The 15,436-nt window shown below is 40.7% G+C and overlaps 1 protein-coding gene across 2 annotated transcripts; it reads left to right on the plus strand.

Annotated features, from left to right (window-relative positions):
• Positions 1-340: 340 nt before the first annotated feature.
• On the plus strand, positions 341-11,235 carry ldlrap1a (low density lipoprotein receptor adaptor protein 1a). Of its 2 annotated transcripts, none has more exons than XM_044052562.1 (10): positions 341-359; positions 470-595; positions 5,494-5,636; positions 6,200-6,312; positions 6,427-6,541; positions 7,811-7,883; positions 7,965-8,060; positions 8,467-8,594; positions 8,906-8,940; positions 10,494-11,235. In XM_044052562.1, exons 2-10 carry the CDS (start codon positions 511-513, stop codon positions 10,636-10,638), a joined length of 933 nt encoding a protein of 310 aa, XP_043908497.1. In that variant the 5' UTR covers positions 341-359; positions 470-510; the 3' UTR covers positions 10,639-11,235. The 2 variants fall into 2 exon arrangements, with proteins under 2 accessions (XP_043908497.1, XP_043908498.1); XM_044052563.1 differs by lacking the exon at positions 341-359 and adding an exon at positions 9,240-9,271 and having other exon boundaries at positions 386-595; positions 10,494-11,002.
• The last annotated feature ends 4,201 nt before the right edge of the window (positions 11,236-15,436 follow it).

The raw sequence follows: 15,436 nt of genomic DNA on the forward strand, positions 1-15,436 counted from the left end.
TTAACTAATGATTTTTACATTGGCAGAATTCAGACTTTTAAATAAAATAATATATGTTTTATATATAATGTAAGTTTTACATTTGGCCCTAATCCTCTTCCGTAGCTAGCTTGCCATCGAGGTACGTAATAAATCACTAAAACGTTATTGGTTTTCCCTATTCAATTTGAATATGAAAATGAAATGAAAATTTACCACGATATTATGCTTGTTAATATAATGACACGATATTATGCTTGATAATATCGTGTATATATATCCCCGATGTTATATGATTAAAAAAAACAAAACAAAACTTTTCTGTCTTACGTCGTGACGTAAACGCAGCATCAGCTTTTTCTGCCGGGCTCATTTACTGTGTAAGTGTCGTTCTTTCTGACTGCACTTGAAGGCACCACAAGTCCATCCTCCCCATCATCATCATCATCAGCAGCAGCAGCAGTAATCTGGTCAACATTTTCTCCTGCAGGACAAACTTCACACCGACTCTCGGCTCTCTCAGACCCGGACATGGATGCCCTCAGGTCGGCCGGCAGAGCCATCATCCGCAGCCCGAGTTTGGCCAAACAGTCGTGGACTTCAGGCAGACACAGAAGTAAGAAAGAACACGCTTTTCTCCTCCTCCACTGAAGTGTCCACATTTTATCCTAATTAACTAAAAACATGGAGGGACAATACGTGTGTAAGACAACTTTACTAAAGTAAGTCACCGAAGCTTTCCTGTTGTTTTAAAGGTGAAGTATTTAACTGTAAATGAAGCGAGCTGTGGCGACACAGTTTGTCGTCTTTTTAACGTAAAAAGTGAATATTTTCTTCTTCTTCTGTAGAAAAGAATATTTTAAGACCAATGGTAATTTTAATGTTTAAGAAACAGACTGAAACTTGTTCAAACCATTTTATTTAGACCAAACAGTGAATCAATTCACTGAGAAATAACATACTAATTGTTAGTTGTAGCTCTATTTTAACCATGAACAAAACATGACTGTTTCCATAGTGTTTATTTGCTTTACTTCTGTGGTCAGTACAGTACAGTAGACACTGGTCTGTTTTTCTCACAACAGCAGTGTTTTGGATTTTGTGGATAATCTGAGTCATCAGGAGATTTTCCCTCTCGCCCAGCAACACTGTGGGTCATGGTCAGAATGAATGAATGAATATAATAAAGAAGAAAACGAATATGCTTTAAAATAGCTTATTTTTTAGATTTGATGATGGATATGGAAGCAATCTGTCTCTACTCAACCTCCATTTCAATCTTACAGCAAAAACGTCACGATATATACTTGTTTTTATGACCATTTTAAAGTGAAAAGCAGAGAATTTTACATTGATGAGGTCCTAGAATGACTATGCAGTCTCTCCCTTATGGCACTTCAGAATAAATGTTTGCCATCATATGTGAAGAATGGGTGTAATCTTCCTGTGTTGCTCCTGAAGCCTTAAAGGAAGTGAACACAATATTAAATAGCCACCAGGGGGCAACTCCACTGGTTGCAGGAAAACTCGGCGATCCTTAAAAGCCATACACTCTGCCGTTTCGTGTCGCCATCTCAAAAGTACTGCTGAACCTCCTCCTCAGCAGATGCGCTCAAAAGAGCCTGGACGTTGTCGTCCGTCCACTTGTCTTCATGTCCTTTTCTTTCGCTCCATGTTTTTGAAACGACCAAAGTTCTTATTTCTTCGTTTTCTTTTGAAGGTCTTGTTTAAAGGTGGGTTGCAGCTGCACACAGCCCCGCCCCTCTATCTAGGGTTCCTGGTAATCTGAAAGGTTACTTATCGTGAGTAGGTCCTTCTTTGGGTGAAAGTTTGGGGTAGAGGGAAAGTTGTTTGGTTGCGTTTTTGTTTTATTTTAAATCCTGGGTAAATCCCAGGTAAATGATTCCTGCGGTGAAAAAGGAGGCTCTTGTATCTATCTAGGGTTCCTGGTAATCTGAAAAGTTCCTTGTCGTGAGTAGGTCCTTCTTCAGTTGCGGTTGCTCCAAAACTTTGAGTGTCTTTAGCAGGACAAGAGCTTCAACACTGCATCATTAGCAGGAAACCTTCATGGGTCACTCTGGTGCCCCATTGTAGCTCTCAAGAGCCACTTTGTCAGCTTAATCTTACTTGATCCTGAGCGAGTGGCGGCAGAAAAGCCTGAAATCTCCCCTGGCTGTAACCAAGAGGGGTCGACAGGAATGCTGCAGGTCAATCAGTGCACAGCCTCCTGTTGGCTGGAGCTCACGCCGCTCTGTGTTAACGTCCATGATGAAGCGTACAGTAAAGAAATGTAGTGTGGATTACACAAACATTGTGTGACTTTAGCAGCATTCAAGGGCACATAAGGAAAATCTGAGGTTGTCTCCTACATACAGACTTGTGTCTTGTCTTGAATGTTCATTACATGCAAGTCGTTGTCAAACGAGTTGACACAGCACTGATCAACCCCTGTATCATCTCCACACATAACTCTCTCTGTGTCCATACAGCAGCGCCCGGCAACATTTTTGTCCCGCTCGCAGGAAGTAATAGTTGCATCTTTTGGACTTTACTGTGCTCTTGCACTGATTACAAGTGGAATTAAGTCCTTGTAAATGCAGCAAATTAAGTTCCTGACCAGCGCCAACCCGTATCGCACCATGTCCGACCTTCAGGTTTGACGCTGGTTTACAAGACCAGGTCAGGGATGACATGACATGACAGGTGGTGACTCTTGGACGAGAATATTTCCTGAAAGCAGCTTGTGTTTAAAACTGCTGATCAACGCCATGACTCCTCAACGAGACAAGTAAATTAAAACACATGCGTGTTTATTTCTGAGAAATGACCTAATTTTTCCAACGATTCCAGCAGCATGTGGATGAACTCACAGTGTGAGACGCAAAGAGACTTGTAAGTCATTAATGCAGCTCCATAAGCTTTTGTCTCATATAACCACATACTGTGGGATTTCATTAAGGATGGACCTATTCAGCCATGTAAGGACTGCCCCATTTTTTTTTTAAATGGCAGTGGCCTCCCAGCTCCTTAACCACGTCTCTGCTTTGACTGCCGTGGCTTGGTTGCCCTAAACAACCTGCGTTGGGCACGCTGCCCTCACCGAGGACCAGCCAGAGGCTGCTTGTCTGCAGCAAAGAGTCCTTTATTTTTTACAGTGAGACCTTCTCAAATGGAGAAGGTCTCACTTTTAGTACCACTGTGAACCACTGCCAGAAATATGTCTTCCCTGCTTTCTCTCAGGTGTCTTTCTTCTTCTTCCACTGTTTTGCTAATGTTGTCATATTTTCCAGGCAAGTCTTGTACCCGAGTGGGTAAATGGAAGTTTCTGTAAACTGCTGTGAGAGCCACTTGAAGTTAACTTTGAATAATGTTTTTGTGGTGTCCGCTAGATTCTTTCATTTTGAGAAAATCACAAGTTCTGTCCAAACTAAATGGAGAACTCCCAACTTGCTAACTCTTGCTGCTACAATTTCCTGTTGTTTTTTTTCCCCCAAACACGCATCATTGCTCTAGAAGCAATAAGAAAACTGTCGTGACTTGGCTCTCGTTTGTTTGCTCCATCCAGTGTAAAGTCTGGTGAGTGAACTTGAGGCTAAATGCCCCTGTAATGTTGTAACACGTACAGTGACGTCCACAGCGACTCAGTTCACCACCGCAACATCAACGCGGAGGAGTTTAAATCCCTTGAAATCACAGTTGTTGTTTTTTGTCGCTACAAATCAGTGGCAGAAGTCGGTTTGTAAAGAAAAGGGTGATTTGGCTCAGGAGTCTTGTTGTGGTATTAAGTTGTAGGAGTGCAGTTGGTGGTTTCCACAGTGATCCAGACCACAGTGTTTGGTGGCGACACACAAATCAGCATGGGCGTGAATTTCCTTTTGGATCAGAACACCTGTCAGTGTGTTCAACATATGCTTCTTTTTTTTTACACACACATTGATATATGGAATTATCCATCAGTGTTGTATTTGATGAAGGAGTTGAGAAAATTAGATTTTATCTTTCTTTCCTACTGTTATTTAACTCCTAACACTAACAGATTAGTGCCTTGTATTTCCAGCAGGGTCACCTGGTTTAAGTTTCTCAGTTCACACGTGCACGCGACTGTTTTCCCGTCATGTAAAGCTGTTGCTGACCTTTGGTCTCGTGCCCGAGCGCTCCACATTCTCTCGCTGAGCAGCAGTGCCTGGTACCTGCACCTTTTTTTTTTTTTTTCCTTTCCTCAAAGTGGATTCTGGCTCATACAAACTTGGAAGTTCACAGATGTCACCTGCAGTTCTGTCCACACACATGTGCCACACTTTTGTCAACGGTTGAAACTAGTGACTGGGACCATTTAACTGTTTGCTTCTATCTATTGTTTCTTATTATTATATCATTTTTTTGGACAACTGACTCAACCTCTACCTACTGAACATCCACAAGACCGCCGACTAGTTCCTAAGTAGCTGTCCCTCAAGGCTTTCACAGTAGGTTGCACAAAAACCTTTTTGTTGTTTTTGTGTGCACTACATCCCACAGTTGAGAACGAACACGACAAAGCTCCTCGGGATCAGTTTCTCCCTCCCACTCTTCTCGCCTCCTTCTCACCCTTCTACCCTCCTTCATACTTCGAGGAAATCTGTGTAAACACGGCCACAGGGTCAAGGCCGGAGAGCACCAGTCACTCACAGATGATAAGAAACTCTCAGAGGGAGTTACAGTTCATATACTTACTTTGCTTTTGGTGTATTTTTGCAAACGTTAACATTAAAAGTTGAGACGGGGAGACGTCTGTGGCCTAGTTTGGGAGCGATCTGTTGGTAAATACAGTATAACCAAACTTTGTTTTTATCTCAGTGTGACTTAGTCCACGCGTCCTCGCTTCACAGTCTTTGCCCTCTTTATTGTCAAATGCTATAAGTTGTTTTGGAGTTGAAATGTTTACTTTACACGGACCGTACCTCTGACCTAGATACCCCGCTTTGCTCCTTTCCACTTCAGGGAGTGAGCAGATGAAATGGCTCGACTTGAGATACAGCATGAGGCTGTTTACAGTTTCTCCCCAATTTTGTTTTTCCTTGAGTTTCTTGAATGATCTCTTGACAAAATGTTGATTTTTTTTTTTTTAGACACGAAATGGGAGGAAAGTAGGCAAATCTGTGAAGCTGTAACCAACAAACGCTTGATGCTTTTAACTTTGTGAGTTTTCTCCAGGTTCTTTCGTAAAAGATGCACCAAGGCGTCTCTATCTACCAGTGTCAATATACTTTCTTATCACTCTCAAGGCTAATAATAAATGATTTAAAAGAAATCACCAGCACAATCTATTCTCTTCCTTCTCCAAACCTCACCTATTATAATTATTACAATGATAATAATAATAACAATAATAAAAAAGCAGGATATGCTTTAGGATCTACGGTTTGACTGACGGCTACAGACTATGACTTTAAAATAGTTCTGTGTTCATTCATTTGCAAGTAGAAACCCACCATGATGGTGTTCAAAAAGAAGTTCATCTCTTTCTATCTGCAGAGCTTCCAGAGAACTGGACGGACACGCGCGAGACCATCGTAGAGGGCATGACCTTTAACCTCCGTTACTTTGGCATGACACTGGTGGATCAGCCCAAGGGGGAGGAGCTATCGGCTGCCGCTGTGAAAAGGATTGTCGCCACGGTGAGAGCTGAAATAACCATCACAATAAAAACTTTCACTCGCTCATTTTGCCATTATTAAACTTTTTAGCTCATCAAAATGACGTGGGGGTCCTCCATGAGATGGCAACGTTATTCAACGTCTTAAAAACCAAGTGGTTTAACAGTAAAAATAAAGTAAAACTGTCAGAAATGCTCATATAATGAAGATATGGCCAGTTTCTCATCAGTATGATAATCCAAGGTTATTCTAGTTGAAATTCTTCCTTACCACCTTAGTGACTTGTAGATTTTACATCAAAATGGTTTTAGGAAGTCTATAAAATGTGATTTTTTCACATATTCCTGAGGACTTAATAGCCACAAGTCCCCAAGTTTCAAGTCACTTCATTTACTTCAATACAATATTTAGAATTTTGTAAATTATATTTAGAGCAAAATAAATCGGGAGTTCAGAGTCTTACGAGTGACGTCACGACGTGCTGTCACTTGCCTGTCATATAAATATGTGGATGGACGTATGAATACGTTGTGTTTGCTCTCTGTCTTTAGTATTCATGTCTTTTACACTTGTCTCTTTGACAGGCTAAAGCCAGTGGGAAGAAGCCTCAGAAGGTTGCTCTCAAAGTGTCCCCTCAGGGAATAATGGTGTACGACAGCCTGACGAATAAACTCCAGGAAAATGTCTCCATATACAGGTAAATGTGTTGTAGTTAAACTGACGGTAAGGTTAATGCACTATAGCGACCTTGCTTATCCTGTGTACATGACCGTTGCCTATAGACTGTGTTTGTCTAACCTCTGGCCTGCAGAATATCCTACTGCACCGTGGACAAACTGCACGACAAAGTGTTTGCTTACATCGCTCAGAACACCCTCAACGGGACCTTGGAGTGCCACGCCTACCTCTGCACCAAGAGGAAAGTGGTGAGTTCAGTCATGTTTTCATTTAACACGAGGATCATGAATGATTAATGTCTGAGTAGTGCTTTACATTTCATCAAACGCACCAAAGTTGTTTGGTAAATATCATCTTCCAAATACTTGAGTCAGTCATTTTGTCCACAGTGATGAGTTTGAACCGTGACATTTAGGTTTTTCGGCTAATCCACACTTGAAATGGAGGAACAAAGGGGCAATATTTCTGAAATTAATGATATTAAATCTTGAAATGACACGGGGGCTAAGTGAACGTGTTAAATTGAAATTAACTTCGCTGAAAACACTGGCACAGACAGATTTCTTTCACAATTTAAATGGACTTATATATGGACTGCATGTTCTGGTTGATGTTAACAGTGTGACTCCAACACAGAAAGCTGCAGCTGAGGCTCAGAAAGCCTCGGTACCCCTCTCAAAAACATCTTGTCCAGAAAACAGACAGGAAGTTGAAGACAAACACACCGGTGTGGACAGTTCTCTTTCTCTCTCATATACGTTGTTGGCGGATATGTATAATGTATAATTTAACTTTTACAGTTAATGTTATTGACTTAAGCATTTTAAAAGCTAACGGTCGCTTGTGGACATATGTCCTTTTAAAGCCAACAAAAGTAACACTATATGAATCAGTAAAATAGTGTTAAATACTAATGGAGTTCTTCTAAATGCCCCGCTGCTTTTCTTGTAACGGACGTCACGTTTTCCTGTAACACTGCTCCTCTTCGCTGCTTTCCCAGTGACACCGTAGCTCCCGCCTTCACCTCGTCCTCCTTCCTTAAGAGGAAACCCGAGACATAAAGCTCCACAAGCCGTCTGTCTTCTTCCTGTGTCTTGAAAAGCAGAAGGGCACTTTTCCTCTCAGCTTACGTGCCCCCTCCCAGGAACACATGATAATACCCTGCTTCCTATTATGGTGACGGTGCTGATCTGATGTCCTCTTCTCTGTCCTCTGCTGAAGAGCTCTAAATGTCCTCTTAATGAACGTATAGTGCCATCTCCAACTAACAGCGTCCAGGTAAATGGTCTTTACCCAGAGTGCAGACCAGTGGTCAATACAATTTCCCCCCAATCATGTCTTTATTTGCAGTTTTGCAAATGCAAAGATTGAGCGGCTGATGCTTCAGTTGAATGTCTAAAGACAAAATCCGTTCACAATGACTCTAAATTGACTTTGGCATGAGATAGGAGTAATATTGAGGATCTTGTGTTTTTGTCTCTGGTCCATTAAAAACAGTTTTTCCTCCCGTTGTTCAGGCTCAGGCAGTGGCTTTGACTGTGGCCCAGGCCTTCACCGTTGCTTTTGAACTCTGGCAAGTGGCCAAAGAAGGTAGACCCCGTCACTCCACACACATAACTTACTTTACCTGTTTTTTTGTTTTCGTCTCATTGCCGTTATCTCTTCCCCTAGAGAAAGGGAGAAGAGTGAAGTCCGGTTCAGCCGGAGACACCAGCAGCAGTTCTCACTCGGAGAGATCGGACAGCTTGGGGAGTCTGAAGGGAACGGGTAAAAAACAATAATGTTTTAGCAGGCGACATAATGAACAGTGACAGTGACACCTTAAATGGGTGTCAGACATTATTCATTTAAATTATCAACCAATTACAACTGGGATTTTCCTACTGTCACTTGTCAAAATGTAAAAATACTATTATAAAATGACGAGGGGGGCGGGGTCACCAGCAGGATTTATCCTCTTGGATCATAAATTTCTTCATATACTCTCATGACAGACATACTTTGACCTTTTTTTACCTTTCTGTCTTCATTAGCGTAAACAATCTAAGAACAGTAATGTAGTTCGAGTAAATTTGTTTTTCTGACACGTTTACTGTGTTATCAGTGTTAACATTAAGTATAGATGAATGACCTTAAACGAGCAGTCGATTACCCTTTCCCTCTTTTCACAAAGATGTTGCCACAGACAACCTCCTGGACTTTGAGGACAGTGTGAATGTGACGGTGGAGACCAACGGGAACATGGAAGCGGATCAGTTGGACAACCGTAGGCCTCCTGAGACCAATGACAACCCAGGCTGGGTAAATAATAATAATAATAATAATATCTTATTTATTTATATTTAATAACTTGTGGTGACGGTGAACAAGTCAAGATTGAAATGAAATGAAGTTTGGGGTTTTAGAGCAGTAAAATTCACTTGTAACGGCACTTCAGATATTTTTGTATGTTTAAAAGTCACACACTGCAGTTTTAAGTTGGATTTTGATCAGGTCATAGAAATGTGCAGTAAACTTGAATGTCTAACATGTGTCATGAATTATTTTGCATATAAATGATAGATTTTCTGAAGGGTAAAACGTGTGTTTTAACAAGGTTTCTTTTCTTCCAGGAAACAGAAGATGGTTTGGATGAAGCTTTCTCCAGGTGAGGTGCTTCAATAACCATGTTATCAAAGTGAAAAATAATCCCGGCTAAATTCCTTTACTTTGGAATCTTACTTAGTCATAACCGTCATAAAACGAATCTGTAGTCCTGTAGTTCAATGCTGAAGCTGCTTGGTGTAACAGTGCCACTTAGTGAGGATTTACTGGTACTGCAGAAATATAGTTTTATACAAAAAAAGAAAAAAACACAACTCCCCTATCCTTGAATTTGTGATGAAATAAAAGTGAACTGACATATTTACAGTCGTTTGTTTGACAACTGTGTGTTTGTGTCTCCAGCTGTGCTCTGGATAGCTATGGTTCACTTCCAGGTAAAGTCGAGTCCCACTTAGAAGTAGAAGTCTTTTTAATTACTAACCGACCCCTTAACCCATTCCATTCAACTATCATTCAACCTAATAACATAGTTTTCGGTCAGAAGTGTGAACCACTTCCTGTGTGTGTGTGTGTGTGTGTACTTTATTTATTTAGTCCCCAGATGGAGAAACAGTTGAGCATAATTCAAACTATTGAATTTCAAGTCATAGTGGAAAATGTCATCATCTCCACTGATCTCACCGTCACCCAAAATTTATCTTCTACTGTGTGTGTGTGTGTATGTGGGTCACTTGACGTTTAAATGAACGGAGATTCTAGATGTAATTCTGTTGACCTGCAGCTTCGCCGTGTTTACAATAAAAAGCCTTTTTTTTGTCGTCAAACACGCAGAGCTAAACGAGGTAAAAGAGGTTTTAGTGACATAAACAGGTCCAGGAGTGAGGTCACTGCAGATAACGTGAACCTCAGTGGGAGGAGCTTAAAAAAAAAGGAGCTGTAAAAAGAGCAGCAGAACGAGAAGAAACAAGACGTTATTTCCACAAAAGGACCTCCCGAGTATCACCACACCATTGTCATTGTCACTTTCCATACATATCAAATATTAATGAAGGTTTTGTCATCATGCTTCTTCATTTTATTGAAGTGATTTATTTTTGGTTTGATTGTTGCACGTGTGAAAGATTAGCAGAGATTTTTGCTCTTTCATAAAATACTCACATTATCATACATGAATTAATTTCTCAAGTTCTTAACACCTAATTTGCCACGTTTTTGTCACGATGCATCAAAAATAGTCATTTGAACGCATTTCATTGAGCACATTTTGGTCCAGAGGTGTGTTAGTGTGAGTATTTTAGATAACATTGTTTACAATGGTCAACTAAAAAAAATTACATAAAAAATGCACAACCTGGCATACATGTTTAACAATAGGCATGGAAAAATGAATAAATATTCTAGAAATGAAAAGCCAAAAACACAAACATGTGTTAATTGTTGCCATTTTGACCTCAGCCATGACCTGCTGACCTGGTCATCCACTGCGTTTCATATTGAAATTGTTCTCTCGTAACTCATTTGTTATGATTTGAAAGATTTATTCTCTAAGTGGAAACAACTGGACAACATATGTTGTTGTTTTTTGTGTGTGTTTTCATGAAATTTACAGAATTTAAATTCTGTCCATTTAAGTATTACACTTGATTTTCTCCTCAGACTGGCAGTGTCGCGTACTAACCCCCAGGTCTTGGACGTTGGGCTGACGCCGCACGACTGGCTCGCCGAACCCGACTGTGACGGCACCGACGGAAACACTCCGCGCTGCCTCAGCCCGTTCACCGATGACATCTTCAGCTTCTGACCACCAACAACACAGACAGACAGACAGACAGACAGACAGCAACAACCTATGAATTTAACATATTTAAAATGAGGATTAAGCGTCAAGTCAAAAGAGAAACTTCACCTACTTGTTGCCTTCTTGTCTTCGTTTGTGCTGCGACTGCACACCAAAGCAATAATCCCGTCTTTTAAAGTTACTCATGTTCAAACACTGTAAACACAAAGTCCACTTCTTTCTTTCTTTTTGTCCATTAGTTGTCCTTTTGTAACATTTCAGTGTCATCGTAATCAAAGAGTTTTGTATACTGTTTAGCTCTAATTTATAGTTTTGTAAAAAACAAACTTTGTATATGGATGAAGAAAAAAGATGATTAAATTCGGACTGAGGCACAAACAATAGCAGCGGCACAATCGGCTGTGCCACGTTTTTAACTTCAACATCAGTGGCTTTAGTTTTTTTACTCGTCTTTTGCGTTCATGTAAAATCTACAAGTTCACAAGTTTGTCGCAGGCGTTCATTTTTCTTTAATGAATCTGCAGTGTGACAGAGTTGTCTTGAACAACGCCCAGGAGTGTACATTAGAAAATACAAAATTTGCATTGTAAAGAATTAAAATATATACATGAATAAAGAATTGATTGCGTTGGTAAATTTTGTATGTTTTAGCAGCAGATGTGGAAGTCTGTCTTTGTAAGTTTTATCTCAAGGGTCAGGGATTATTTATTCATTTAAAAACAAGTGGACATTTTGAAAATTAGAGAAGACTATGGTTACAATTTAATTGATATTTTCATAATTTCACAAAGAATGAATTAACTTTTTTTTAAAATATACACAAGAACATAACAGAACAAATTGAGGGTAAAATCTGTGAGGAAATTGATGAATGACGTCTGGATTCAATTAGTTAAAAAGTGCATGAAACAAATGGAAGAGTTCTGCGGGTTTGGTTGCTGCGAGGATCCTCCCAGCTGTTTATTTTGACCTTTAACCTCCTGCTGTTTGATGCATGTGTGTGTGAGTCCCTGCATCAGTCACTCAGCAGGTGTCTCCGTGGTTACCGCCCCCTTTAGCCACAGTTATAAGGTCACTAAAATATGATCCTCAGAGGACGCAGGTGCAGTTTGGTGATAGCGACAGTAGGTGGCAGCTCTGAGCCAATAAAGAAGAGGCCACACAACTCAGATGAGAGTCTTAAAAAAAAAATCCGTATCTGATGCTGGTCACATAATCTCCAGCTCTGGACCAAAGCACTCATTTGTTCTCTCTCCCTGTTGCCAGACAATGATGTTACAAGATGTCCAATTCTGTCTTATAAGACGTGCTCGGCCTGGGTTGGGTCCATAAATGTAAACTTTGTTGGCTCTGAAACGAGGCAAAAACCCAACCCAGGATGTTTTTTGTGTCAAGACTGATCTGAGACAACAAATGAGGACCGGAGGGAGGAGGAGGACGAGGACACAGTGGAGACTTCAGTCTTTCTGGCTGCCTCATCAACTTCCCCACACAGCACGTTACCTCACCACTATCTGTATTCAACCCGTGTGTGTGTGTGTGTGAGAGAGAGGAGGATTCTGGGAGGCCTGAAAGTCACACTTCACCTCACATCCCCCCCTTTCTCTCTCTTAACAAGCTCTGGCTCAGTGAAGCAGGGGCTTTTTTACAATTCGTCCCGACAAGCTTACTTAACCACCTGCATTATTGAACAGTCTCTCTCCTCCTAAAAAAGGAAACTCTGTGTCTGTAAGTTTGATGAAAGCTTGAGAAGAAAAGGCAGAAAAGGGACAGATGCTGGACACACACACACACACACGCACACAGCTCAGGACTCAAAGTGAATTACGGACACCAAAGTCACGTGAAATATGAAGTATCATTTTAAATCTCGTCTTAAAACTCACTTTTACTCCTTGGCTTTTAACCCAGCATGAGAATTGTGTGGTCTCTGGTGTCTTTTAGTCTTTTCATGTCTTTTAGTGTTTTGGTTTTTTAGTCATTGTTAGAGTTCTTTTTATGTAGTTTTTGTTATTGTATCTGAATCTCTGGGGGTATATTAAATGTTTTATCATTGTACAGCACTTTGGCAGCCCTGCGTTTTTAAAATTGTGCTGTGTAAATAAAATGGATTGGATCATTTCTGCAAAAATCTGCATGTGACCACTTTAAATGATCTGCTTTTCTTTAGTGTGGTTACTTTACACACACCCTCGTTTGTATAGCATTCATAGTGAGGACATTCATAGACATAATGCAATCCCTAACCCCTTAACCGTCACAGCCTAACCCTAAAACCAGGTCTTAACCCTGTGTCAGAATGTGAAGACCAGCGAACATGTCCTCACTGCCTTAGGTATGTAGGTTTTTTTGGTCCTCACAAAGATACCCATACAAGAACACACACACACACGCCTCAGACTGTAAATATCACAGGGTTAAGTGTCTTCTTATTGATACATGATGGAGGTAAATATCAACTTTCTCACCGGGGAAAACCCAAGGAAAGGAAGGCACATGTGCCGCTCTTCCACTACATGGTCCTGGTACGTCTTGGCGCGGCACGGCACGGCAGGTTTTCTCCTCCAGCACACTTGAAAGGGAAGTGTGAGGTGAGGGACATTCAGCTGCAACAGACAACTTCACCGATACATGTTGCTAAATGTTACGCACTGCACCTTTATCATCTGGCCTGTTGTCTCTAGTGTAAAAACATTTTCTGTACAAAATGTACAGAAAACAAACGGCGTCAGAGAAGGTTCCTGCTGATTTCCCTCTCATCTCGTCTCATCCCGCCGAGCCAACAGAGGAGAAGAAGAAGAAAATGTGATGACAACAGAAAGGTTTGACAGTATTAGAAACAGCATATCGCATATTGTTCACACTTTTCAGTCCACGCTGATGAAAAACGTACTGAACTTTAACTATTTCAAAATATACCTCTACATAAACCAAACTACAGGAACTACAGGAGCCGTTACGGAGTCACAGGCCACTTGACAATGTGTCACAAAGCAGCACAAATGAAATGTAATGTGTTAAGTAGAAAAAACTTCAGCCTGAAAGCATGAACCAGATGATGCAGCAGCTCAGAAACTCGCTGACTTCATCATCAACATTTTCCCCCAATCCTAAAACGCTATGATGGGCTATAGATAAGAGACGCAACGGACACACACACACACACACAAACTACACTGATGTTACAAGCACTGCAGCAGCTTCACAGAAGATGAATCTACAGCGGCTGCGATCGATGTCAATCTTCTTCCCACATAATATCTAACAGATTTCATGCGACGTGTGACCTGCCAGCAGTAATGTTTGGAGCAGCTGGAGGTGGGGGGGGAGGAAATTGTGACATAAATTTTGCATTCTTCCTCTGTCTGGATATTCAGATAACAGCCTCGCCGACTGCAGACGGATAGAGAGAAGGAAGGACGAGAAAAAGTTTAAAGTCCCCGTTGATGCAGAGCGATGATTGTGTCCTTCCTCGCCCATGTCCTTGTCTTTATTCTTGACGTCCACGTCACACACACACACACACACGGCACCCAAGGCTCCAACCAGGAGCGGGGAGTATTCGCCTCATTAGGCTCCATCAGCCTCCTCTGGCAATCTACCGAGTCATCATCTGCTGCCGCTGTTTACCTCATTCATTATAAAGCAAAATATCAACATTTTGGTTTTGACGTAGCTCCATTAGGCTCGTGAGCGAACGTGCAAACACCTGCACATTTGTGCAACTCTCCGGAGCCCGGAGTCTGATTGATGTCTCGGGCGTTAGTGTGTCTGTGTGATCCAGCCTCGTAAAAAAACCATAAAGCCAACTATAGTCTGAAGGACTGGACCACATCCATCGCAATCTAACCTTTGTCACGCCCCATATGGTGGAGGAGGCCCGACTTCAGCCGCCCACACACAGCCTTCATTAGCAATCTGAGAGATAACGGCCACACTTGGCAGACGCTCAGGTAATCGGAGAGCATGCGACCGGGATTTGATTCAAATCAGGTGTCGTCCACCAGCACAAGTGCACTCTGGGAACATACATACCTGTTTCTTTTATGTTTAAAACACCGTGACATTCACTCATTCATTCATTTACAGGCAGGAATCGGGCTTGTGACGTAACATAAAGGTCACTGGTTCAATCCCGCATTGGTCGTGCGCCTGGAAAGGATCACGGTCATAATCATTTTTCATTAGTTTTAGTTTTTATTTATTTTTGACTTTTTATTTTTTAAATGAGTTATATGGAAGTAAATTTGTGCCATCTGAGTTTAAATTTTCATTTCTAACACTGTAATAGCACACACAAATTTTAAAATCCATCAATAAATTCAGTGTAAACAAATTCAAGCTCAAAAAATTAAGTTAAAAAAATATATATCTCAAAAGATTTGTGTCAAAAATTCCACTTTGTGATAGATTTTTTTGAGACAAAAATTTAAGTAAAAACAAATCAGTCAAAAAATGTGATGTTTCAAAAAATTCTGTGTAAAAAAATAAATCAGTATCTCAGAAGAAAATGACAAAAAAAATCACTTTTTTCATATAGTTTTAAAATTTACAAGACTTTGTACGGAAAACTTATTGAAAGTAACGATGCAACAGAGTGTGGACAGAGTGCAAATAAAAGTATAAGAAAGTTTCAGAGTTATACGTCTGAACATTCTACTAATTAGCAAATCAGTAGCGGCTGAAAACGGGACACCTGGCTTTCTTAAACCTAAAATGGAACCCCAGTTAATTTACTGGTTTAATTTATGTTGACAAATATAAATAAACACATTTACCTAATGTACGACAGCATCTTACT

This window comes from Solea senegalensis, linkage group LG20, assembly GCF_019176455.1.
Source record: "Solea senegalensis isolate Sse05_10M linkage group LG20, IFAPA_SoseM_1, whole genome shotgun sequence".
Taxonomy (NCBI): Eukaryota; Metazoa; Chordata; class Actinopteri; order Pleuronectiformes; family Soleidae; genus Solea; species Solea senegalensis.

Excerpts from the sequence above, each read along its gene's own strand:
- ldlrap1a (XM_044052562.1), top strand. The coding sequence starts at position 511 with ATGGATGCCCTCAGGTCGGCCGGCAGAGCCATCATCCGCAGCCCGAGT. Across the intron at positions 8,595-8,905 it reads CCAATGACAACCCAGGCTGG|GAAACAGAAGATGGTTTGGA; the intron begins GTAAATAATAAT and ends CTTTTCTTCCAG. Across the intron at positions 8,941-10,493 it reads TTGGATGAAGCTTTCTCCAG|ACTGGCAGTGTCGCGTACTA; the intron begins GTGAGGTGCTTC and ends TTTTCTCCTCAG.